This window comes from Colletotrichum phormii (assembly GCF_030913505.1).
Source record: "Colletotrichum phormii strain CBS 102054 chromosome Unknown BDP81scaffold_11, whole genome shotgun sequence".
NCBI classification, from domain to species: Eukaryota; Fungi; Ascomycota; class Sordariomycetes; order Glomerellales; family Glomerellaceae; genus Colletotrichum; species Colletotrichum phormii.
In genome coordinates this window covers 1,313,160-1,336,127 of record NW_026851453.1, presented here as the reverse complement: position 1 = coordinate 1,336,127, position 22,968 = coordinate 1,313,160, and the positions used below count along the sequence as shown (strand labels likewise).

The following is a 22,968-nucleotide window of genomic DNA, read 5'->3' as shown; positions in this document are numbered from 1 at the left end:
TTTACCGCGGGTAGCGGGGCTGAGGGGCACCTCTACTTGCCCGAGGGCGACACCTTTCCCGCGGTCCAATGTTACCACAGTCCCGTCTGTCTCGAGCACAAGCCTTTCAACTTTGGCAGCTGGGCTTACAATTACCTAATAATGTGCTGAGTCAATGAATGGATCACAGGTCAAGTTTTCTGCAGAAATTGGCTACCGCTAGAGTATTATTACACATGTGAATACAGAAATCGTTACAACGTACATCTCAGGCTTCCTAGTCTAAGCATCCACCTGCCTATGCTTTGCTATCCATATTTCAAGCTCACCAATTCTATCAAGCAAGCCAATATGTTCCGTATAGGCATCTGGACGAACGTAGACGTACCCGGGGTTGTCAAATCCATATAACTGGTGCAAGCTCCCGTCTTGATCAAAATACCCCATATCTTCTTGACTGGAGATGATGTGGACGTCAATAGGTCCACAGCCAGAAGCAGCAGCATTCAACTCCTTCTCGGAAACGAAATTATCACCCAGTCCAGTAAACAGAAGAAGCTGGTAGTCCAAAGAGCGGAAGAGATCATGAAGCTTCCCCTGCCCGTCCAGGCCTATCAAGGTGCCATTCGGGGCTCTATCCCCTCCGCGGACCGGACCGCTAAAGTTGCTGCCGGTAGCCACGATGTCGCTCTTCCTGTAGCGGATGTGAAGTTGAGATGAGAATCTGTAGGCCATCTTCCAGCGATCCGAGTCCTTAAATATGAGGGGTTGAACAATCGGCCCTAAATAATTGCGAAGGAAGGTGGCAACGAAGTTCTGCGATGTCATGACTGTGAATATGCGGTCGGTCCTGGCGAGAACCGTCTTTCCCACCGGTGACCTCTCGTTATTATACGTGTCGAGGAAGTTGGGACCCCTCCTGCATTTCAGGACTTCCGCGAGCTTCCAGCCCAGGTTGATCGAGTCTTGTATGCCAGTATTCATGCCCTGGCCACCGGCAGGGCTATGAACGTGAGCTGAATCTCCTGCCAGGAAAAGTCGTCCATCCTGGTAACTGTTCACGCCACGGTTGGACAAGTGAAACTTGCTCAGCCAAATAGGGTCGAAGAGCTCCCCTTGGCCTGGAGCCATCTTGTCGAGCTGGTCTTGGAAGTCCTGTAGCGTCGGGTCTCTTTCTGTCTTTCCGAGCCAGCTGCTCCCGGCAAGCCGAATAACATCGTCGTCAAGTGGGATGACAATAAGTGAGCCTTGACCAAGCATGAACATCGCCTTGCCTTCCTGCGGCTGCTTCCACTTGACGCGACAGTCGCAGAGGAGGAACTCCTGCGGGTACTCTGCGCCTTTGAATTGGAACTTCGTGCCGGCTTCCCGAACGGTGCTGTTCGATCCGTCTGCACCGACGACATATTTGCAGCGAAGACTTTCAACTTGTGATCCCCTATTGAGTGTCACCGAAACTCCGGTCTCATCCTGGGTGATCGATTGTGCCGTAGTTCCTCGTTCAGGCAGGACCTTCGAAACCTCCTCCAGGCGTTTGCTTAAGAAGCGTTCCGTCTCAGCTTGTGATGCCAACAAAGGCCGCGGGAAGTCGGTCCCATATTCGCGGGAGAGTTCATCAGAGCTGCCAAAAGTGATGTTGAGAACTGGTTTCTGGTTGATCCACGTCGCGATGCCAATCGGTTGCCGTGCCCGTGAGATGAGTTCCTGGACATCTCCATAGCGATAGAGCAACTCCTGTGTCCGAGGCTGCACCACAAGCGCTCTTGATTTATCGGATACTTCTTCCCTTGATTCCACGATGCGGAAGTCGATCTTTCTCGACGCTAATTCAATGGCCAAAGTTAGGCCGGTAGGACCTGCCCCGACAATGAGGACGTCGATTTCGGGCATGTTGATGGAGGGAAGCAAGTTCAGGTAGGATGAACCAATCAGTGTGTATCGCGGATGTTTTCAAACTGGGTTCAATTCAATAGTCATCTACGGAGAAGACAACAACTGACCTTATGTTGATTTGTCGCTCAGACTCTGATGACGTTATGGATGACGCAGGTCTCAGTCTGTGGCTTCCAGCTAATAATGCTCTCAAAGCAGCTGACCTTCAACGCTCAGACAGCAGCAGCTCACAGCAGCAGCTCAGCAGTAGAACCGCCCTAATCTCTTCACTAGAACATACTCAAATATTGCGACTTCAAAGGAAATCATTTACCTTTGTGTCTGAATGTCTTTCACGAAGGAATTATGCACGGCCCTAGCAGAGTTAATACATCCATGACAACGGCGCAAAATCTCCCAGTAAGCGGTTGCTACTACCGGAGTAATTTAAACCCTTCAAGTGAGCTTTTCCTATCTAAAGCAGTATAATCCGTAATGGTTCAGCAACACCTGTTGGCACGCGAAAGGTTTGGATAGAAGCTCTCAGTGGACTAGACTGCTGAAAGTCTCCAAGCCACAATCTCAATCCATTCTCTCATTGAACAACGACAGGAGTATGCGTATATAGAGTCAAACGGCCGAAACCAACCCCAGCGTGCCAATGAGTCCCTACAAAGCCTAAGATTAAGGCAGAATATATCTGGCTTTAGGCATCGAGCCCCATGCAACATGCAAAGCCTCAGTGATGTGCATGCAAGTCGCTGCATACAAACAAACAGCAATGCATCAGCCCACTCGGCCTTCAGCCAAAAACAAATCCGCAGTCAGGATTGAAGTCTTAGTTCTCGACAACTGCAACCTTTGCCGCTGATTTGCTCAGCCTATGCAGAAGGCCGTTGACTCCACACATACACTTTCAGGCTGCCGCGTCTAACGACTGAGCGAATGATTGCTACAACGAGCCGCCTACAAGAAGAGCATGTTTTCTCTCGTCCAAAGGATGTCGGAAATCATCCAGAATTACTCATTGGAGCTCGTCTTCCATATCACATCATCATGACCCACGAGTCCTTCTATCGGGTCGACCCCGACGGGGATGTTGTCCTTATCCTTCGAAACCCCGGGGCTTCCTTTGCAGAGTGGGATTCAAGTGCGTCAGCCGAAAACCCAGCATTCACTATTGAAGAACTGTAAGTTGGACGAACAATCTAACGTGTCTCTCTTTGCCGCTATCTTCCCTCCATTTCTGATTCCGTCAATAGCAGAGCTGCAGCCGACACCTTGAAAACACCTGAAGATCCTTATCGCGGGCTCACCGCGGCACAGAAGAAGAAGTACAGGAAAATGTTATTTATACGTGCGGCGGAATTGGAGGTAGCAGAAACGCCGGTCCAGAGAACCGATTCACCGCCTTTCGATGTACCTCCAGCAGCCGGCCCTTCTGACTCTACTGGCCATGATTCTCTGCCCATTGAAGATACAGCTGAGCCTCTCCCAGCTGCAGCTCCAGATAACGAACCATCACAAGAGTCTTATGAAGAGCCGGTGGTGAAATACCTTGTGTCTTCGAAACATCTAGCTCTTGCATCCCGATACTTCTCGACCAAGCTCTCTGGCCCGTGGATTGAAGCCTCATTCAAGCATGCTGATGGCTGCTTTCACATGGATGCAACTGACTGGGATCCCGAGGTATTACTTATACTGATGCAAGTCATCCACGGAAAGATGAGAAGTGTGCCTCGACAGATAGACCTCGGGACGCTGGCGAAGATGGCAGTCCTTGTCGACTACTATGACTGTCACGAGGTTATCGAACTTTACAGCTTCATCTGGATTGAGCCTCTGAGAAAGAACCTTCCAGTCGATTACTGCAGAGAACTGGTCCTCTGGCTTTTCATTTCGCACGTTTTCCAACAGAACGACACCTTCCAACAAATGACACAACTAGCCGTGATGAAGACTGCCTGCCCTATAAAAACCATGGGACTTCCAATCGCCTCTATCGTTATCGGTCAGTACCTAGACAAGCCACCTTCAGTTAACTCGCTCACACGCTCATCGTTGCAAAGACCAGGTCGAGTGGCGCAGACAAGATGCGATTGAAATCATCTTTGGAGCGCTTCAGAAAATTCTTGACGCATTGCGAAGTGGGACTGCTGGTTGCAACTTTGAATGCAGCAGTATTCTATTGGGAGCCCTCACGAAAGAAATGGACAGGCACAGGCTACTTGATCCCAAGCCAGCCTTACCTTACACAGGATACTCCATTGAGAATACGGAGAAGATCGTAAGGGCCTTCCGCTCTCCTCAATGGAGTACCGATTTTCTACACGGAAAACGCCATTCATGCACTCTTCCTAGCATGATAGACTGTTACCTCAATGCAGACTTCGACAAGAGCAAACAGGGCTTCAAGCTTTCCGAAGCAGTTTCGGCGCAAGTCAATGGGACAGAGAAGCGAGGGAAGGGGAAGAATATGTCCGCGGAGGAAGACTATTAGGACACGCTGGGAACTTTCATGTTCTTACCAAAGGCTCTCATCTTTGTTTCTTTTTTTGACGGCTCGATTGTTTGCCCCAGCCCGCTGCAACTCAGTATTACACCCATTCTTTCAGACATCCGTTTAGAGCCTCTAGGCAATGGGTTCAATTGAAAGAAACTCTGCCTAAGTTTCGCTTCCTCTCCTAGAATCAATTATTACAGGGATCCCATGGTTTCTAGTAGCTCCAACTTTCTGCAGTTCAGTCCAAGTGAGATAGTGTACTGCTTCAACTATACACTGGGCACTATCAGCTGGTCGACATCCGGACCCCATCCCTCAGACCTCGAAAAGGTAACTGTGTTTTCTCCTTCCTTTAGATTGACGTGAAAGGCGCTGCTCCCAGTAGTAGAAAGATGAGACGTCGCAAGGAAAGCAACCGACTGCTCTTCGCCATTTACTGACACCGCGGCATGTCGAGAGGCAGTATCGCCGTTCTTGTGGTTGACGATAAGAGTGACCCGATCAGCTTCAGCCACGGTGAAGTTGAAAGTAGCAGTACCATCCTCATCACCGCCCAGGTATCCGGCAGCAGAAGAGCCACTGCACTGCGAACAGTCAACAATGCGGGCGCCGTTGGAAAGTGCGGCAGTCTCGCCCTCGATTTCGGATGTGATTGTGCTCTCGGACCAGGTGCCTGCGGCGGTGTCGAGGTTCCAGGAATCATGCCAGTTGAGAGTCACAGTGGTGCCATCAAACTGAAGAGGCAACCAGATGTAGGTACTGGCCGCCAGGTTTGTCGATTGCCATCTGTCGCCCATGTAGATGGCCTTGTCGGTGCCAAGGGGAAGCACGAAGCTGACTTGACTGTTGTGAGTCTTCGAGCCAACGGGGGCAAACTCCGTCCAGTTTGACCAAGGTCCGGAGAGAGATGTGGCGTAGCTGTAGACCTGTGAGGATGTTAGCAAGTCTTGCCCAAGGTTTTGTAAAGTTAATCTTACGTTGTCATTGGGGTTCCAGCCGGTGAGGTGAGAGCCGAAAATGAAGTATGTGCCATCACGCTTGACAAGCGCGGGTGACTCGGCGAAGTACTCCCAACCAAATGTCACCTCAGCAACATCGAGGTAGTCATCCGTGAGCTTGATGATGCGGGTACCGTACTCGCGCTGTCTGATGATTAGACCAACGCTGAAAGTGACACAGGAGCATTAGGGTATTAGACTTACGTCCTCGCTCAACAAGTAAGCGCTTCCATCATCATTCTTGAAGATGCCGATATCGCGGCTCTGAAAATCGAACGGGCGGAAGCTGCGGATGTACTCATACTGGCCACAGACGCTATCACCCGTCGCAACACCGACTTTGGCATCCTTGTAGTCGGAAGAGTCGATGTGAAGGTGCAGGACGTATTTTCCTGTTGCGTCATTCTTGGTAACCTTGGGTCTCTCGATGATTCGGTTGGGACCGAGGTCACCGGCTTCCTCGGTTCGAGTCAAAAGGCGTCCCTGGAAGCTCCACTCAATCAAGTTCGTGGACGAGTAGCAGTTGACTGCTTGGAACGCAGCACCGTCGGTCTTCTCCTCGCCAATCATGTAGTATACCCCATTTTCCTCACTAAGTAACCAATGTTAGGTGTCTCATGCTCTCAAATCATTACCACATTTCAGCAAGTGCAAAGGCTGAGTTCAACTTACATGATACCTGCGCCATGAGCTTGGACGTGCTCTCCAGTGTTCGTCTGTGGATAGACGAGTCAGAATAAGCTTGTTCGGGCGACTGGGGTCCACTTACGGCAGTCCATGTTGCCCCTGGAACAACACTCAGGGCAGCATTTACGCCGCCCACGGTAAGGGCAGCGGCCAAAGCAAGTGGTGAGGCACGCATCGCGACTCTTAGTCTCAACAGAGCTGCTTGACAGAGGATGAAGACTCGGTTCGAACTTGAAGTTGATCGAGCATCTCACTCAAGTCGCGCGGCATTCGCGATGCTTGTATACATGCCCAATGCCAATGTCTTGGCAATTCACTTGTCAGAACACATTACGTAGTTGCTCAGCCATGGGGAATTCCTCTGGTTGCTGCGCATGTAGAAAGACTGGTTCGGGTCAGTGTGAAGCGAATGAGCAGAACCTCCAGGCCATGCAGCGTCACATTCGACAGGTTGAATTCGGTTAGTCTTCCGACCAAACGACCACTGTGGGGATCTCGGAGCCGAGAATAGCCTTCTTCCCCAGCTTTTTCATCACATTCTAACGGTGATTATCGATGGGATCCTCCACAACAACCCCGCATCCAAGGCGGGAAAACCTGCTGATCATCAGGTTCAAGCGATTGCTCAACGCGGTGATCGACAGGGCCAAGAGAACAGGCATCGGTTGAGTAGAAAGCCGCGATCAGTCCGCGTGATCCTGCAGTTCGTCGTATTGTATTTCAATAGTCGAATGCCAAGTAAACTCAGCTTCACATGATTGAGTGGTCAGTGGTTGAATGCAGGGGCATCACCTTGGGGGCCGGTGGCATCACTAAGGTATGTGGATGTGCATCTTGTTTTCTCCTTAGCATGCACGGTTGACAACAGAGATTCTACTTTATCGAAGCAAAGTATTGGAAGTCTTAGAGTTGACAACAGACTAATTGCATCAACCAATTCTACGCATGGAGTAGTATCAGCTAGAAGCCGAAGTGCAAGTCTCAAGATCAGTCGCCAAACAACATGACTAGGAATTAGTCGCAATTGCAAGAAAAGTCCGAAAAACAGCAGTCAATTTTTGCATCACGGAAGTCTTAGAAGTGAGTAGCTCCATAGCCTACTTATGTAGCGGTTTCAAGAAGTGAAACCTCAAAAACCTTTCAGAAGCTCGAGGCTTCAGTGGCAGATACCTTGGCCATAATTCCTCAGCACATAGAGTTATATTCCTTTCAGGCTGAAGTAGAGACTAGCTACAGAATGGCGAGCAAGATGCGTGAAATAAACAGCTCCATCTTTGGTACGCAACATTAAAGAGTTGAGGGAACTAGGCTGGAAAAATGAACCATGGCTCAGAGAAATCTAAGCGCTTGGAACTTAGCATGAACATGTTATTCTCGCCTGCCTTACCTAGAGATTGAAACAATGATAATGATGGCGCACTGGGACTCAAAAGTATGCCGTCAACTCACCAAGAGACTTCAATAATCCCATCTCACTCGGCCGGTGTGAACATAATTGCCGACTTGGAGGGTAGAAATGCGTCATTCGATGACAAAGTCACTCCTCACCAGGAGTAGGGGAATGCCCCGATGTCTTGTGCTGGCAATCGAAGAGCGTTCAAATCCTGAGGCTACTGGGTTAGCATGAAGTTCGTGTCTGCATGAACGGAGAGGGGATCGTAAAGCCTACAAGAGCAACGCGCGATGAAGGCCGTGACGCAGATGGCTTGTCTGCGGATGTCCGATGAATTCACGAAAACTGAGAATTACCGATTCCGGCGTTTGCTTAGAGTGAGGCTGTAATAGGACGACGAGGTGGCTTCTCAATCTGGCTGCTTCTCGGCATGCAGGTACTTGGCTCTTTAGACTAGGCTGGCCATCCGAACAGCCGCTCACCGGGCTATGACGACTCTCCCAGGTACCCGGGAACATCGATTGACAATGACGAGGATCAATACGATGCGACTCTGGACCAGCCGATGGAAGAAGCTCCCCTGGCGTCTTGTCAGGGATGGGGAGGCACTCAGCCATCAACCATCAACCCAATCGCACATGATCTCCTGACTCGATGATGCTCGAATCTTCCAAGGAATAAGACATTTCAGCCGACAATCTAAATGATGCAATTCATATTTCAGAACGACAGCCTTCACGTGTTGGCCCCGAGGCTCGTGAATTCCTCCGAGGTTCCTTCCCAACCAGGTGGTACCCCGATCACACTTCTACACTATTCACAGTATCATCTCAGTTTCCTTATCAACTATTCGGCATCTCATCCAAAGTAAGGTACACAGACACGTCACTTATACCCAACTCGCTCAAGGCCACCACTTAAAACGTTGCTTTCCTGGTCTGGCGGCTGCTCCCTTGCGTATTCGGATTATTCGGTCGTCCGATGTTGTATGGGCAAAGACCGTAAAGACCATCCCTGCTGTTTCTAATAAATTCACAACGGCCAGTGGGCCCTTTAAAGTCTAATTCTTGTGCCCCACGGCCTAAAATGGATGCTTAATGCGAGAGCATGAACGGACGTCATCCACTGACGTTCCAGGGACTGATCGAAATAGGCTTCAAGATGCATGTGGGCCGTTGGGTGTTGATTGAACTCTGAGGTAATGTTCATCGTGACATGGTATGATAAGATCGTATTCGCAGAATCAAGGAGGTATTAGAGGGGAGCTTCTGTGATCACCAAAGTCTTTATAAGGCCGGGGGAACTCCCCTCAGCAAAGAGGCCATTCATCACCATTAACACTATTTACCACATCCACAATAGCTTAAACTACAACTTCTAGTTCAACTCAAACTGCAAACATATCAACTTCACGCAACCACAGACTTGTAAAAATCTTTCACCTTCGAGTAACATCTACCCAATCAGCCACGCTTCAAAGATAACCTTCAGCAAAACTCTGACAACCTCACACAACTTTCAACATGCGTTTCTCAACAGTATTCACTCTCCTCGCCGCCACACTCGTCGTTGCCGCACCAGCACCAGCCGACCTTCAAGCCGACGGTGACAAGGGCAAAGGAAAGAAAGAAGGAGGAGCCATCGCGGCCTGTGAGACACAAACTGCCGCGGACCACGTCAAGTGCATAGACGCCTGCGGCGCAGCCAAGAACGTCTTGATGAGAAGAGCCGACCAAGGCCTCGGAGACAAGGGCGACAAGGGCAAAGGCGGCAAGGATAAGGGCTGTATTCTGGATTGGTAAGTTTTTGGGAGTCGTTCGAAGAGTAAATGGCACTTGCTAACAAATTTGTTAAGCACTTCTAAGGCTGTTGCCGGATACACTGGTTGTGCGGGCGTTGGTCCTGGCCCCGTTCCTACCAAGCCCAACTAAGGGGAAAGGGAGACAGTATTAGAGTTGGTTATTGATTTCTCAATGTTTTGATAGCGGTGGTGTCTGGTTTTGTGCCCAGCGAGGAAAGCGATTAGAGTCGGAAGTACATGATGATGACATGACGATGGTTGTAGAATAGTTCAAGTCAAACTTATTTGTTGATTGTGTGTCCAAATTTTTGCTGATGGTACCAGCAGGCTACACTACGTGTAGCCAAAGATGCCCATCACGGTATACCATAACCTTTGAAGGAAGTCGTTGTTGAACCCCAAAACTCTCAGTGGACCAGCACCTAGACCCTCAGTCAAGCCAAATCTTCTCCCCGTCCTCAACCTGAAGCTCATCCTCCAACATCTCATCACCATTCCCACAAGCCCGCCGAAAACAAGCCCAACTCTCCCTCTTCACCTGCCGAAACACAACTGCACCAATCCTCTTATACCGCCCCTCACCAACTCTCTCTACAAGAATTCCCGTCCCGGAATAACGCACGTCAGCAATATCCTCGTCTTCAAGGTACCCATTATCAAACACCGGCCAGCCCCACCTATCCTTCATCTCCTTAGTCGCAGCAAGCAAGAGCATCTCGCATGCAGCGCTGTCCTGCTGAGGCTGGACATCGGGATAAGCTTCGATGAGCGCGTCACTCTGGTTTAGGCCCGGGAAGGTGAAAGTCCAGTTGCCGTCTCCAGATGCCTCGAGCGAGCCGCGGCAAATGTGGGCTTGGAGGCGGAGAGATGTAGAGAGGAGCTCTGAGGGCTTGTCCATGGCGAATTCCCTCTTCGTTTCCGCCTGCGTGACTGCGCCTTGCGGTGCCGTCTTTGGCGTCCCGTCCTTTTCGACTTCTTCCTCTGCGATATCCTCAACGATAGGAGTAATCGTAGTAACATTCATCCGAGCCTTCTCCGACACCCTCTCCGAAGCCCGGTTCAGCTTCCTCGTCATGTTAACAACCTCATCCCGCCACACAGTCGAATGCTCCCCCTCAAATCGCCCAAAAAGCGGCTTCTTGACCTGAAATTTTGCGTTCCCACCCCCATGATCACACGCAGTGTAGAATCTATCCAGCCTCGGCACCCTCGGCGCAACCTCGATCCTCCCCTTCAATGAAGTCCACGACCAGCTTGGATTCCCAACCGCCTTACCACCAGGGACCACGACCTTCTCATCCTCACCGTAAAGTTTTGATTGAGTACGATCAAAGACCCTCCAAGCAAGTTGCTCAGCGAGATTGATACCCCACAAACCCGCAGCGTACTCCTCGCCCAGCGCATCCCGCAAAAGCTTCGCGATACCCCATAGCGCCGCAAGTTTATCCTTTGCAAATGTGAGATTGCAGCTCGTGTACGCCTCCACGACGCTCTTCCAGAACTCTTCGAGCGAGTCTTCGCCTGTGCCTCGTACGGAGAGGGCTGAGGATTGCAGGCGTCCGCGCCAGTGTCTGTCAGTGGCGGATTTGGTGTCGAGAGGTGGTGGGAGGCCGGCAGGTAGGGATTCGGTGGCAGTGATCGTAGCGCAGTCCCAGAAGAGTTGCGTATTTGTGAATTGAAGGAGGCGTGGTGAGAGCATACGTTATGTTCGTCATGTCAGTATGCTGACTTGAAATGATAGATGAGGGCGAAAATAGGGAGCTCAGATACTGACCTTGGAACACCCAGCCACGAGTGTAAAGGTGGCTCCCCAGCAAATCCCGATCCCATAAATCCGCCGGGAAAATCCTCCATACCATATCACCAAACGTCACAGAAGGCTGCTCACTCTCGTACCTCACAGGCACCACCTCCGCCGCCCTCTCCCGGAATAGCCCGCGCGTATGATCCCTCGAGTCCGCCGCCGCCAAGTTACACCACGAGTTCCGGTAGACTTTATGCATAAGAGGCGCCTCATGGCTCCAGTCCTCCAAATGCTCCTGGCCCTGGATGATACACAGCGAATCGATCCAGATATACCGCAATCCCAGCGTGCGAACGACGCGCACTGCGTCAGCAAAGTTGGCGTTGCTGGCTTGGAGTTCTGTCCAGGGGATGCCATTGATGGTATATTCGTTGACGTTGGTCTCAGTTAGGCGGATGAAGCTACCGGTACCCCAGCAGTGGGAGAGCGTCATGTAAGGGCCGGTGATGGGTTCTTTTGTGGTGTCGATTACGCGGATGTGAGAGGGTGGGGTTTCCGTCGCGTGGTTGGTGTTGGTGTTTGGGGGACCGACGTCGAGGACGCGGGTTGGGATGAAGGATCTAATGCTGTGGCTTCGGATGCATTTTGGGTGGTTGGTGACACAGTCTTGCATCCAGGTTCCCATTTGGGCTTTGGATGCTTCCGAGTCTGTTCGATTTCCGAGGTCGTGGTGTTCGGGGATGTCGCCTAGGTCTACAAGGGAATGAGTATAAGTAATGAACTCGTTGCTTCGGAGGCAGAAACTTCATCGGAATGACTAACCTTCTTCGGGGAAGAGATAGACCGTGACTTCTGGTAGGTTTTCGCTCTTCAGCTTCCCACAAGTGCGGCTCGGGACAGGTCGGAATGTGATGGAGACGTGGCTCTTCGTCTCACGGATCTGAGCAGCCTGCCGGATGTTCCAACGATAGAGAGATTTGACCTTGAGGTCATGATCAAACCAAGGGCTGATCTCACCGAGGCCTTCGGCCAGCCTCGTACAAAAGACACACCGAGAGTGAAGTGAGCCCTCAAATGAGTCTGAGTCCTGGTGGTGATAGTCCCAGCTCTTCCCGGAATCAAGGACCGTAGCTTGACAGAATTTACAGATGATCATTGTTGGTTCAAAGTGACTCATGAACTCTCATTCTGTGATCCTCATTTATTGAGATGTGAATTTACGAGGCTGAGATTGAGAGTGAGATACGACGATGGCACTTCTTGAAAGCGGTGGGGTCATTGAGCAGCACGCGGACAGGGGTCTTGATTGGATGTGAGATGCTGTGTGCGTTTCTGCCATCAGCGTCGGAGACGAAGTGAATGTTCATGTAAGGTCGGTGATGCTTGACATGAGATGTGTGTAATATCAATGACTGAATTTCGGGCGCAATTCGCGCCCAAGAAGGTTCATTATTGGCTAGTGATTAGTAAAGGCTCAACTGGTTTGCGTCAAAGCCAACCCAAGGGCACTGAGGAACCCCTCTCCGGCATTCTCTCGTGCCTGTCAAGCCACACCATCGTGGGGGAAGGCCAGCCATCTGATAAAGGTTTCCCGTTCCAGTTCGCTCTCGCATGAGTTTGCGATGAAGGGGGCTCCCCTGCCTCCTCGGTGCGGCAACAACTCAGTTGGTCGGGAAAAATACCGCGGTCAGCCAAACTCTGAACTCAATCCCCAGCTCTAGCCCCTCGTGTCCATACTGTTCGAAAAAAGGCGATTTTCAAATACCATAAACATCGGGCCCAGACAGCCTTGTTTCTGTTGCTTTTCCTTGAACTCTCTGTCATCCGGGGACGAGGCCCGACGAGGGCCAGACCAGAGTCTGTACGTCGAGAGTTGGGTCATTCCCCTTCCCCTCGGCCAGCGGCGTCAGCATGTGCCCTTGCTCACATTGCCCCTCACTCGGAGTTTGCTTCTTTGCATTGCTTGCTGAATCCGAGTTTAGGCAGTGAGTGCCAGGAGCGAAAGGATAGACACAACAGCCCCAATCGAGCCGGATCCCTTGTGGCTCGATGCAGCAGATGTACCACTTCCAGAAGACGACGACCTCGTCTGGTTGCATGAGACGAAGCCGTTCCGCGATGCAGCGCCGGTGTGGGTCATGGCGCCGACGTAGACACAGCTGCCTCGGTACGCCGGGTCGAAGACGACACGGTCGGCTCCGGGCGCCCCTGCATAGTGTAACAATGTCAGTGCGTCTTCTCATGCTTGATGACGTGCCAAGAGCGGCAAAGATGACAGTTGAAATGCCAAGAGACCTGTTCTTGGGGAATGATGAGATGTACGGAGATTCAAATGCGACTTACGTCCGCTGTAGTTTCCAGAAGTTATGATGGGGAACTCCTGGTAGGGGCCCGATGTGGCGAAGACGAGGCTCTCGCGGTTGTTGAAGCGGTGGGGGTACTGGCTGGTACCGATCTGCTGGTTCGCGGCGTAGAGACGGCAGCCTTCGGCAGTGGCATCCTGGATTTGTCTCTTGGAGTACTTGTTGCTGCCACAGGTGACTGTGCCGACGTCGGTTGTGCCCTGGCGCTTCTCGAGGGCCTGCTCGGGCTCGGGATTGGGGATGGGGCTCGCGGCGGCGGAAACGGCGCAGAGGGCCAGGGTGAGGGCGGATTTGAAGGAGATCATTTTGGATGGCGTCGTCTGGTGGAATGTGGGTTGGTTGAAGATGGATGGATGATAAGATGATCGTGGACGTCGGGTACTGTGGTGTTTTTGCGGATCTGGGGAAGTCTTTTGAAACGCGGTAGGAGCGATACTGTTGTGATGGTTCAATAATCAAAGAGAAGATGGGCCTGCCCGCGATTAAAAGTTGCGAAGGCTTTATTAGGTTGGTCGAAAGGATAAGGCGAGTAAAGAAAAGACAACAAAGCTGCCGAGAAACTTGGCCGGCTCGAGAATCCCGTGTGCCAAGTGTGGAAAATGCAAATGAAATCCAGTCGATTTCAGCTCACATCGTCCCTTCCTGCCGGGGGCCAGGCTGGGCGGTTCCCCCAACTTCCAAACGCTCCCAAACAGCGCAAAACTTTATTGGTCTTTAGGCGTTTCCAGCGCGTTTTCAGGTGAGCCGGGTTCAGAGGCAGGAAGGAACGGCGTGAAAAGTCACGTGAAATCAAAGTTGGCACCAATCAAAGCTTGACGAAAAACATAAGCTTAATCTCGTGCCTGTTTCCCAGAGGCCGCCGTCTCCACACCTTTGGGGGCGATTGGCCGGATGATTTGGGTTCATTGCAGCGCCAGGTCCTGGGCTGGAAGGCGGGAGGAGCCGATCAACCGAGACGAGATGCAGTTAGGTCCAATGGAAATAAATGCACATAATTCAGCTGGATGTGCCACACTTCGAATGGTCAAACAAACACTTCCTAGGCACAGCCACATGCATTCAGACTCTTGGGATAGAGTGCATGGCTTGCGTGTCTCTTCTTGTCCCTGTCCGCCGTGCCTTCCGTGGCTGCCCGGCCGGCTCCTGCCCCCAGTTCTCTTCTCCGTGCACGGTGCAACGTGGTAGCCGAGAGCGGGGCTACCTTCCTTATTACTCACAGGTTCTGGCAGGTACGACTGTGAGTACGTACCGCAACTGCCCGCTGACGACGTCAGTGAAGCTGCGTCGCTTCCACGTGGGCCGAGATTGGGCTCGTCCAGGCTTCCCACCTTCCCGTTGTGACATCGCCATAAAACAGCTATCAACACTAGCACCTCCACCACCGCCACATCTTCTGTCAACCTGTCAACATCGCAACCCCTCCTCTCTCTCGAACTCTTCCGGAAAGCCATTGCTTTGTGCTCTTTCTTGTTCATTCTCACATATACCCAAAATAAGCAACTTCTTACCAAAGAACGATACCCCTAAAATGAGCGTCAACGATGCCATTGCGGCGTTGCCTGCTTACAAGTCCCTCACATCCTTCATCAAGGCCGACGACAAGAAGGCACTTGAAGATACCGTAAGCGAGTTCAAAGACTTGGCAAAGAAGTCCGAGTCCCAGATTGAGGATTTCCTCTGGGATACATACAACGCCATTTTTGCCGTCGCCAAGCAGACCTCCCCAGAGAACCAGACCCCGCTCGTTGATTTCCTGCAACGCCTGCGCGAGAGCACCGTCACAGCATCGGATGGCCAGCCCCTGAAACTGAACAGTCAGGTTGTCTGGAAGGATCTTCCCACCTTTGGATGGGTTGCCCGCGATCTGTGGAACTTTGGTGAGTACACCCATCTCATGCAGCAGGCTGATATGCCATCTGAATACCACTATCTTGAACCCGTGAACAACGCCTAGCTTACGCATCCAGACGCCTTCGACACATCCGCATCAGCAGAGGAAAAGGCCAGTTGGGTAAACCTCTCCGCCTTCGCCGCCCAGCTCACCGCCCGCGCCGACCTCACCAACCCCCAGGACCCCTTTGATTTCTCCCTCTACGGCCTCTGGGCCCTGCGCTCCGCCTTCGAGGAGGATCAGGCTGCAGACGCCGCCGAAGGCCAGACCATTGCCACCAGACTGGCCTACCAGTGGACCGTTTACGCCAAGGACGCCCTGTACAAGCTCGGCACCAAGAGCCGGGACTTTGAGGGCAAGTCGGGCAAGCCGGGGAGCAAATTTGCAGACCGCGAGTGGAAGGGACTGAATGAGGAGAGATGGCAATGCTGGACTGATGGCTTCGCAGCGGTGTCGCAGTCGACTTCTGACAAGGAGGTGAGCGCTTTTGCGAAGGAGGCTGCGGAGAAGATGAAGAGCAAATAGGGACGGGCGGATGCCGTTGCTCGAGGTCGGTCCGTCGGATGAATGCGTCTTGAGGACAGATGATTTGAAAACAGGAAGATGATGATACACACGAAAATAAGTATTTATGCTCTAGCAATGAGGGCCATTACTCATACGGAGAAAGGATAGGTTCGCTCTAAATACCAGCACATGTTTCAAATGCAAGCCCATTATTGATAACAACTAGTTGAAAGGAAAGGCTTAGCTCCTCCATCGCAACCGGCTTTGCACGCCAGCAACGCACAGGAAACGAAATCCGAAGGGGGACAGGAATCACTCAACCTTCTTGCAGCTTCCACATAGCGGCAAAGATGCCGCCATTCTCAAGCAGCTTCTTGGGACTATCGAACTCCACAACCTTCCCGTCCTGGAGCGTCACAACCTTGTCAAAGTCCACGATGGCCCGTAGCCGATGAGCGATAACGATGATTGTCCAGCCTTGGAACTCGCTGCCGATGAGGTCTTGCACGACCTGTTCCGTGGCTTGGTCCAGACTTTTAGGAATCGTTAGCGTACTTGTAGTTCTTGGACGAGATTTGGAGTCAATCGGGGAGGAAACTTACCTGCTTGTCGCCTCATCAAGCAGCAAGACACGACTATCCCTCAAAATGGCCCTCGCCATGCAGAACAGCTGCCTCTGTCCCGCGCTCAACCAGTCAGTGTTGAGATTAGCCTCGAGACCGCCCTTATCTTCGAATAGAGCCTTTAGTCCAGTCTTCTCCAACGCGTCCCAGATGTCGGCATCACCTTTGCAAGACTCAAAAGGGTCCAGGTTGCGACGGACAGTCCCAGGCAGGAAGAGCGGATCCTGTGGCAGCGCAACGAGAGATTCTCGGAGCCGTGTGACGGGCACACTGCGAATGTCCACGCCGTCTACCTCAATTACGTCAGCAGCCGGCTCATGCAGTCGCAGAAGAAGCGCAAGAAGCGTAGACTTGCCACTCCCCGTCCGTCCGCAAATGGCCACTTTCTCTCCAGGCTTGATGGAAAGATTGACGGCACTGAGAACCTGATGATCATCATACGCGGCCAAGACGTTCTAGATATCAATCCGTCCCTTGGAAGGCCATTTGCCCTTCACCACGGGATCTTCACCATTGTCTTTGTTCTCCTCCGAAGGTGTCTCCGCCCCAAACTCCCTAATCCTCGCCACGGCCCCAAGGCTAGTCTCCAACTGCGCCCAATAATTCAACAACTGCGTCAGCAACTACCCGAACGTCATGACACTCACGAGCGCCACACCAAGCAGCCCGGGGTCAACGCGATCCCTCAGCATAATAGCAGACGCAACAAGCAGCACCGCCAACGCAGCGACAACAAGATTCAGCACCAGTAAGAGCCACTTCTGCAAACTGCCCATTGCGTAAAACGCCCTCTGGGAGAGATCTAGCCGTTGCAGGCTCTGGGATTGCACGCGGGATGTCCAGCTGGGCCCGAGGGCGCGGATGGTGACTAGGCCGGTGGCGGAGGCGATGAAGTGGGAGAAGAGAGGGGATTTTGTCTCGAGGTCGAGGAGGCGGATTTGGCGGGATGTTTGGAGGTAGATTCGTTGCAGAAGGTAGAGGAGGAGGATTAGGAAGGGGACGGATAGGGATAGGGTAGGCGTGGCGAGGGTTGTTAGGGTTATGTCTGCTATTGCGAGGGTGAGGTCTGTTGGGTTGTTTTGTTAGTAATTTGGTTCGAGGAGATGTGAGGATTGAGGGTGGAGATGGGCTTACTGTCGAAGATTAGCATGAAGGCGAGGGGGAGGGGAAGATCGACGAGGTTCATGTCCTGGCTAAAGCTGAAGGGAGTAAAAAGGTCAGTTGAGGGCCTAGACGTTGTTCTGACAATGGATCGGGCTTACCGGTTGATAATGATACCTGTGTCTGTCTTGACGAAGAAAGACAGGGGCGCGCTGGGATGATGTCAAATGTCAGATATCTCAACCAGGGTGTAGTAGAAGTCTAGGTGAAGTCTTACGAGAGAGCAGATCTGAGGACGCTGAAATGAAGCCCCTTTGCCGAGTGAGGAACAATTACAACGAGGAAGTAGCTTGAAGGCGAAAGGTCAATCTGTCAGTGACCAAATTCCTGCCCTCATTCAAACGAAGAAGGAATTTGAGGAATATAGGACTCACTAGCATTCGACGGCAAGGGCCAACTCCGTCAAGACACCCCAGAGGATGTAGACGCCCACCCACATATCCAGGTTCTCTTGTCCTCCATCCTCGTCGGCAGCGACCCAAAACTTGACCCAGAGGCCTGTAGGTAGGTTAATATAGATACCTTGAGTAAGACCCGACCCGGGACTCGTAGCTGGGCGACATAGAAGGTAGGAGGCAAGCATGGAAAATTTTTACGTTGCATGATTCTGCAGATAGTCTGAAAAATTACCATGGCTACAAAAAGCCCAAAGGGTGTGATTCCCATTGACTTGATGTAGTACAGGAGTGAACTCGTGTTCGTAGCGCCGCGGGTTTTAGCCTTGGCCGAGTCATCTGGCTTCTGGATTGCGGCAGCCTTGTCCTTCTTGTCGGCACTCTTTTGAATCTCTTCTACTTCCGCTGTGTCGCCATCTTGGTGGTCGTTCTTCTGGGTGACTTTCAGAGTGCTGACGTAGCCTCCAGTCTCGCAGAGGTCTTCATACAAGCCTGTCTCCGAGATGGTCCTGCCACTACCGAGGGAAATAATATTGTCCGCGGATCGGAGCCATTGGGCTGAACATACACGTTAGCCGTATTTGGGATCAACCTAGGAGAAGGAGAGAGGGTATAGGAAGAGTAAACGAAGCAAGCTTAAACAATTCTTACCATTGTGCGTCGCAAAGATGACGGCTCACCCTTGCTCACGTAAGAGTCCATCGTTCCCAAAGAGCGCATGGAAGCATTTCGAAGCCGTCTTAGAGTCGAGGCCTTTCAGGTTATCATCCATGATGGTGATTTGCTTTCCGCTATAGACGGCTCTAGCAAGCGCCTGCGACGTTGTCAATAGCAGATTTCCTATTCATCTGGGTAAGGAAATTCAGGAGAAATGCGCGGGATTACGTACAATCCGATGCTTCTGGCCACCACTAAGAGCCGAACCCGAGCTTCCGACTATACTCTCGTCGCCTTCCAAGAGGAGATTGAGATCTTCTTCTAACTGACAGGCCTGGATAACCTTGTCGTAAAAGTCGGACGTGTCTTGCGTAGCGACGCCGCCAATGATGTTCTCCTTGATGCTTTGGTTCAGGATCCAGGGGTCCTGATCGCAGTATGCCACGTCTGTTGAGCTTGTGTACTCTACCGACCCCAAGATGCGGTACGTCTCCCCCACGAGGGACTTGAGCAGGGTAGATTTGCCGGAGCCGACGGGTCCGACGAGGATTGTAAGGCTCCCTGGGTGGATCTCGAGGTCCAGGGACTTGAGAATGGCCTGGTCTTTGCGCCAGCCGAAGGAACCCTTCGAGACTTTGATCAGCGGTCGGGGCTGGCTGTCACTTTGCGGCGGCTCGCGAATTCCATTGCTTCGCGGCACGGCGGGGTCCGGAGCTGTCTTTGATTTGACAAGGCGGTAATCTTCCCGCTTCTCTTTGACGAGGTACTCTTGGATCCTGTCAAGGCACCCGATGGCGGCTCCGAGGTTATTGGGGATCATGACGAGCTCGGAGACGGGATTTATCAGTATGCCGAGGAGACTGAGGGATGTGAAAGCCTGAACCACGTTGAGCGGCTGGCCACCGGACAACTTTGAGATGATGCCGAAGGCGGCGAAGGTGATGGACGGAGTCATTATTGATGGGAATTGTCCTGGGTACTGTTAGACATCGCGTAATCAAGAAGGCATAGCTTGTCCAACTTACCGATAAGCACATTGAGAATCTGTACTCTCCTGAACTTCTTGGACTCGTCGAGCTAAAAGTCTCGAAGACCTTGAACCTGGTCCTGGACTGTGCTAGTCAGGCCGCTCATCTTGACGCCCTTGACCGAGCCAATGATTTCTGTGGTGATGCCAACCCGCTTCTGGATCGCCAGCATCCACCTCCGTTGGCGAGGCGGGATCAACTGCCCCGTTCTGATGCCGGCCGACACACTGACTACCAATTTTATTAGATCAATACAAGTTCCAACAGTTGAATCTACTGCCAGGTGATTGACTTACGAAGCGCAATGATGATCGGAGCAACGCTGACAGCCCCAAGCTGCTCGCTCATAATCCACATGGCGAACCCGAGCTGGATAAGATTAGGGACGATGGCGACGCACCACTGAGCAGCTACGGTGATGCGCTCGACCTCGGTGCTCATCAGCGCGACCGCTGCCTGCGAGTTACCCGTCTCCGCGCGGAGAGTGAGCATGTTCTGGTAGATTATGGCGATGAGGGCGCCGCGGATGCGGGTGATGAGGCGATGGGTGAGTTGGCCTGACCATCTAGTGGAGATCCACGTAGATGAAGAGATGGTGGTTAGTTCTGCGTCCGTGAAAACTTTGTGAAGGTTCGGAAATCTTGCCAAGTGAAACGTACAGCTAGTCCGAGGTATGTGATGGCGAATGCGACGACAAGGGCCTGGCCGTAGCTGATGGGCTTGTCAATGGGATTTTGGATGTACGAGATTGTAGTTTGGACGAGAAGGGGTTGTGTCAGGCCGAAGGCCACCATGCCGACGCGCGGGACGTGAATGAAGAAGAGCTCGGCCCGGAACTCCTTCAGAACCGTCATGGCTAGAGCGTGGTTCTTGTTCTGGTTGACTGTAATCATTCTCAGTTAGCATCAGGCGTCCCTCAAGAAGGGGCATGGAATCAGGGGTGAGTGACGGGGGTTGCGAACCGTTCTTCCACGCCGAAGAGAGCCGCTTAAGCACCGCTTCTCCATCAAGAGCTTCGTCAACAGGATCGAGATCTTCTGCTACAAGATTCTTCTGCCACCCTAGGCGTAGCAGCGGATCGACCCAGGTCCCGAAGCTCTTGCCAAAAATACCTGATGTCTCCTCTCTAGAGGTCCGACGAGCTGGGATCGCGATAACAGCGGGTTTTGACACAGACTCGGCTGCGAGAAGGAGTACCTTGAGGATGACCTGAACTATCAACAGCAGGGCCTTTTACGCCTCGCTGTTGTTTTGCGGCGACAGAAGCCATGCCGTTCTCACGCGAGCTGCGTCGAGGAATATTGTGGTCAGGAGGAAGAGTTGGAGGAGGGCTGATGGAGCCAAGGATCTGCTGTGCTCTCGCTCTGATAGCAATGTGAAGAGAACACTCGTCGTAACTGACAAGATCCATGAAGCAAGATGAATACCAGATTGACTCTGAGTCTCTGTTTCAATGGCAACTCTCATGAGTGAGACGATTTGGAATGCCGTGAGAGCCTGCCAGAGGACCTGTGTGCGCACATTAGCCTCATGAGTCTACCAAGCCGTATCTGTCTGAACTGGCCTGTTTGAGGGTAAGAAGACCCGAACCTTGGTCCGTCCGCGCGCCGCTCCGTCGCCCAGCATATCTGGCGATGCCGGAGATCAGAACAATAGCAACAGGTGCGATGGCGATTGAAGTAGGTGCGATGAATAGTCTCAGGAAGCTTAGGACGATGAGGCTGATCAAGTTAGCCACTGGGCGAAGATGTCCGTGAGAGACCACTGCTCTAGTCTGAAGCTGCCGACGGCGATAGAGTCCCCAGATCAAGGCGATTGAGCAAGGTACAACAGAGAAGAGTACTTTTTCCAGGCGAAGATTGAGGTCGAAGCCTTGATGACATAGCGCGGAGTTCCAAGGTGAATTAACGGAACAGGAGAATGCGTCGATCTCGACGACCTGTGCCTTGTCCCATCCAAGCTCCATGGCCATTTCGGATAGTGTCAATGTCGGAGATGCCATCGCAGGCTCAACTAGCAGAATCGTCGTCCGCTAAGGACTCTTATCAAGCTCTCAGTTGGTCTCGACGTTACTATCTCCCGGGTGCTTCGCTGTATTCGACAGTAAGATGACGCGCGTGAGGGTGAGCGCCGCGATACCGCGACAACCCGACAAAAGTCCCCTTTTGGCGAAGGATTCGCAGCAGGGCGGTTTCGAAATTGTAAGACCGGAACGACACCCTGGCAAGTCGGGAACAGCCGGTCTTAACGCTCCCTAAGCATTTCGTCTCGGCGCTGTAGTCTGACGGTTCACCTGCCTGAAGGGGACTAATTGGCGCTCGTACAGTGATCCTCCCCTTGAAAGCCTTTCTCGTCAGCAGACTATGGCATCGGGAAGAGACGGGCTCGAAGATGGCGTCAGGCTCAAGCGTGGTCACTCGATGGATTGTTTCCTTGTGAGAGGATTGCAATGGTCGTTGCTCTGGCTCTGAGATTGAATAAATCTGCTTTGATCGAATCTGCGTTAGAGTTGACGTAAATGAACATGATGGGATGAGCGACCCCTGTCTGATTGCTGCTGTGCTGGGCCACCAGTGACACAATAATTGAAGCGACATCCGCTGACCTGTGCCTCACAGGCCTGCGAGACGGCGGTAGGTGGCAAAAGCAGACTTGCGATACTAGAAGATAGCACAAGCATAACAAAAAGCTAAGGTAAATAATATTGATCCACGTCTATGGATTTCCAAAGCAAACTCATTTGCAGAGATTCTGAACATTCTCTGGGGGCCTTCCGATATCCCTAAAATCTCTCCCTCTCAAATGCGTTATGGACCAGAGTTTCCGGGGTTTCGTCCGTTAACCGAAGCTCAGCGCAAGGGACGAGCGACTAAATCCGCCTAAATGAAAGTCTGCAAATCAAGAGGCACGCTGCTCTCCGAAATAGCTGTCAACTTGTTCTCCATCTGAATAATAGGGCCGGGATGGTACACATTGAACACGGCAGCAACAAGTAACATGAGTGCCGCGTCGAAGACGTAAATATACACCTCGCTTGGCATCAGCGCCCCGTTGCTGCCAGTTACGTATTTTGCAACTCTAAAGACCGACCGGATCATGATCAGCAGACTCACACCGTACAAGATCCACGAGAACGGTCTCCAGGGCAGGGAGGCAGAGTTACAGGGATCGGTGGGATTCTTGTTGACGCGATAGTGGAAGAGACAGGTGACGATGATGAAGCCTCCAAAAAAGAGGATTTGGACGGCGAGCCCGGCGATGATGATGTTTTCCCCGAGGTCAACGTCGGATAGGGATTTAGCTCGGGAGAGAATTGCGCCGCCTGTTCAGAGTAAGTGTCAGCCTGATTGCCCACGGATCTAGACT

General features: G+C 52.1%; 8 protein-coding genes across 8 annotated transcripts; 3 read left to right on the top strand and 5 right to left on the bottom strand.

The window, feature by feature from the left end:
• Positions 1 to 137: 137 nt before the first annotated feature.
• Positions 138 to 1,923, bottom strand: BDP81DRAFT_429463 (FAD binding domain-containing protein). Its single transcript, XM_060590518.1, has one exon. It carries the CDS (start codon positions 1,867 to 1,869, stop codon positions 262 to 264), a length of 1,608 nt encoding a protein of 535 aa, XP_060444929.1. The 5' UTR covers positions 1,870 to 1,923; the 3' UTR covers positions 138 to 261.
• A 984-nt stretch (positions 1,924 to 2,907) lies between these two features.
• Positions 2,908 to 4,487, top strand: BDP81DRAFT_489675 (uncharacterized protein; the record flags this gene model as incomplete). The annotated part of the gene is made up of 3 exons (XM_060595262.1): positions 2,908 to 3,041; positions 3,114 to 3,862; positions 3,921 to 4,487. The coding sequence occupies 3 exons, from the start codon at positions 2,908 to 2,910 to the stop codon at positions 4,349 to 4,351; spliced, it is 1,314 nt and encodes a 437-aa protein (XP_060444928.1). The 3' UTR covers positions 4,352 to 4,487.
• Positions 4,330 to 6,309, bottom strand: BDP81DRAFT_350243 (glycosyl hydrolase family 43 protein). The gene is made up of 5 exons (XM_060586196.1): positions 6,122 to 6,309; positions 6,025 to 6,068; positions 5,557 to 5,944; positions 5,332 to 5,496; positions 4,330 to 5,280 (listed from the first exon to the last, which is right to left on the bottom strand). The coding sequence occupies exons 1-5, from the start codon at positions 6,212 to 6,214 to the stop codon at positions 4,624 to 4,626; spliced, it is 1,347 nt and encodes a 448-aa protein (XP_060444927.1). The 5' UTR covers positions 6,215 to 6,309; the 3' UTR covers positions 4,330 to 4,623.
• A 2,646-nt stretch (positions 6,310 to 8,955) lies between these two features.
• BDP81DRAFT_394926 (uncharacterized protein) lies at positions 8,956 to 9,363 on the top strand (the record flags this gene model as incomplete). Its single annotated transcript, XM_060588018.1, has 2 exons — positions 8,956 to 9,230; positions 9,288 to 9,363. 2 exons carry the CDS (start codon positions 8,956 to 8,958, stop codon positions 9,361 to 9,363), a joined length of 351 nt encoding a protein of 116 aa, XP_060444926.1.
• A 300-nt stretch (positions 9,364 to 9,663) lies between these two features.
• Positions 9,664 to 12,262, bottom strand: BDP81DRAFT_489664 (heterokaryon incompatibility protein-domain-containing protein; the record flags this gene model as incomplete). Its single annotated transcript, XM_060595261.1, has 3 exons — positions 11,800 to 12,262; positions 11,008 to 11,730; positions 9,664 to 10,775 (listed from the first exon to the last, which is right to left on the bottom strand). Exons 1-3 carry the CDS (start codon positions 12,152 to 12,154, stop codon positions 9,664 to 9,666), a joined length of 2,190 nt encoding a protein of 729 aa, XP_060444925.1. The 5' UTR covers positions 12,155 to 12,262.
• Positions 12,263 to 12,955: 693 nt separating this feature from the next.
• BDP81DRAFT_461611 (ribonuclease) lies at positions 12,956 to 13,645 on the bottom strand (the record flags this gene model as incomplete). The annotated part of the gene is made up of 2 exons (XM_060593799.1): positions 12,956 to 13,185; positions 13,321 to 13,645. The coding sequence occupies 2 exons, from the start codon at positions 13,643 to 13,645 to the stop codon at positions 12,956 to 12,958; spliced, it is 555 nt and encodes a 184-aa protein (XP_060444924.1).
• Positions 13,646 to 14,868: 1,223 nt separating this feature from the next.
• Positions 14,869 to 15,756, top strand: BDP81DRAFT_320902 (uncharacterized protein; the record flags this gene model as incomplete). The annotated part of the gene is made up of 2 exons (XM_060584562.1): positions 14,869 to 15,217; positions 15,308 to 15,756. 2 exons carry the CDS (start codon positions 14,869 to 14,871, stop codon positions 15,754 to 15,756), a joined length of 798 nt encoding a protein of 265 aa, XP_060444923.1.
• A 298-nt stretch (positions 15,757 to 16,054) lies between these two features.
• BDP81DRAFT_394922 (ABC transporter) lies at positions 16,055 to 21,574 on the bottom strand (the record flags this gene model as incomplete). The annotated part of the gene is made up of 18 exons (XM_060588017.1): positions 16,055 to 16,271; positions 16,341 to 16,650; positions 16,873 to 16,951; positions 17,009 to 17,427; positions 17,496 to 17,560; positions 17,624 to 17,674; positions 17,740 to 17,811; positions 17,897 to 18,020; positions 18,119 to 18,475; positions 18,608 to 18,731; positions 18,807 to 19,546; positions 19,600 to 19,651; positions 19,676 to 19,833; positions 19,899 to 20,167; positions 20,224 to 20,485; positions 20,565 to 20,811; positions 20,884 to 21,111; positions 21,143 to 21,574. 18 exons carry the CDS (start codon positions 21,572 to 21,574, stop codon positions 16,055 to 16,057), a joined length of 4,206 nt encoding a protein of 1,401 aa, XP_060444922.1.
• Between the last annotated feature and the right edge of the window lie 1,394 nt (positions 21,575 to 22,968).

What these genes read in the sequence shown, in the direction of transcription:
- BDP81DRAFT_429463 (XM_060590518.1), bottom strand. Translation starts at nt 1,869, where the DNA reads ATGCCCGAAATCGACGTCCTCATTGTCGGGGCAGGTCCTACCGGCCTA.
- BDP81DRAFT_350243 (XM_060586196.1), bottom strand. Translation starts at nt 6,214, where the DNA reads ATGCGTGCCTCACCACTTGCTTTGGCCGCTGCCCTTACCGTGGGCGGC. An exon ending in CAGGGGCAACATGGACTGCC is followed by an intron (nt 6,069 to 6,121) that starts GTAAGTGGACCC and finishes GTCTATCCACAG; the next exon opens with ACGAACACTGGAGAGCACGT. An exon ending in CTTACTTGTTGAGCGAGGAC is followed by an intron (nt 5,497 to 5,556) that starts GTAAGTCTAATA and finishes ATCATCAGACAG; the next exon opens with CGCGAGTACGGTACCCGCAT.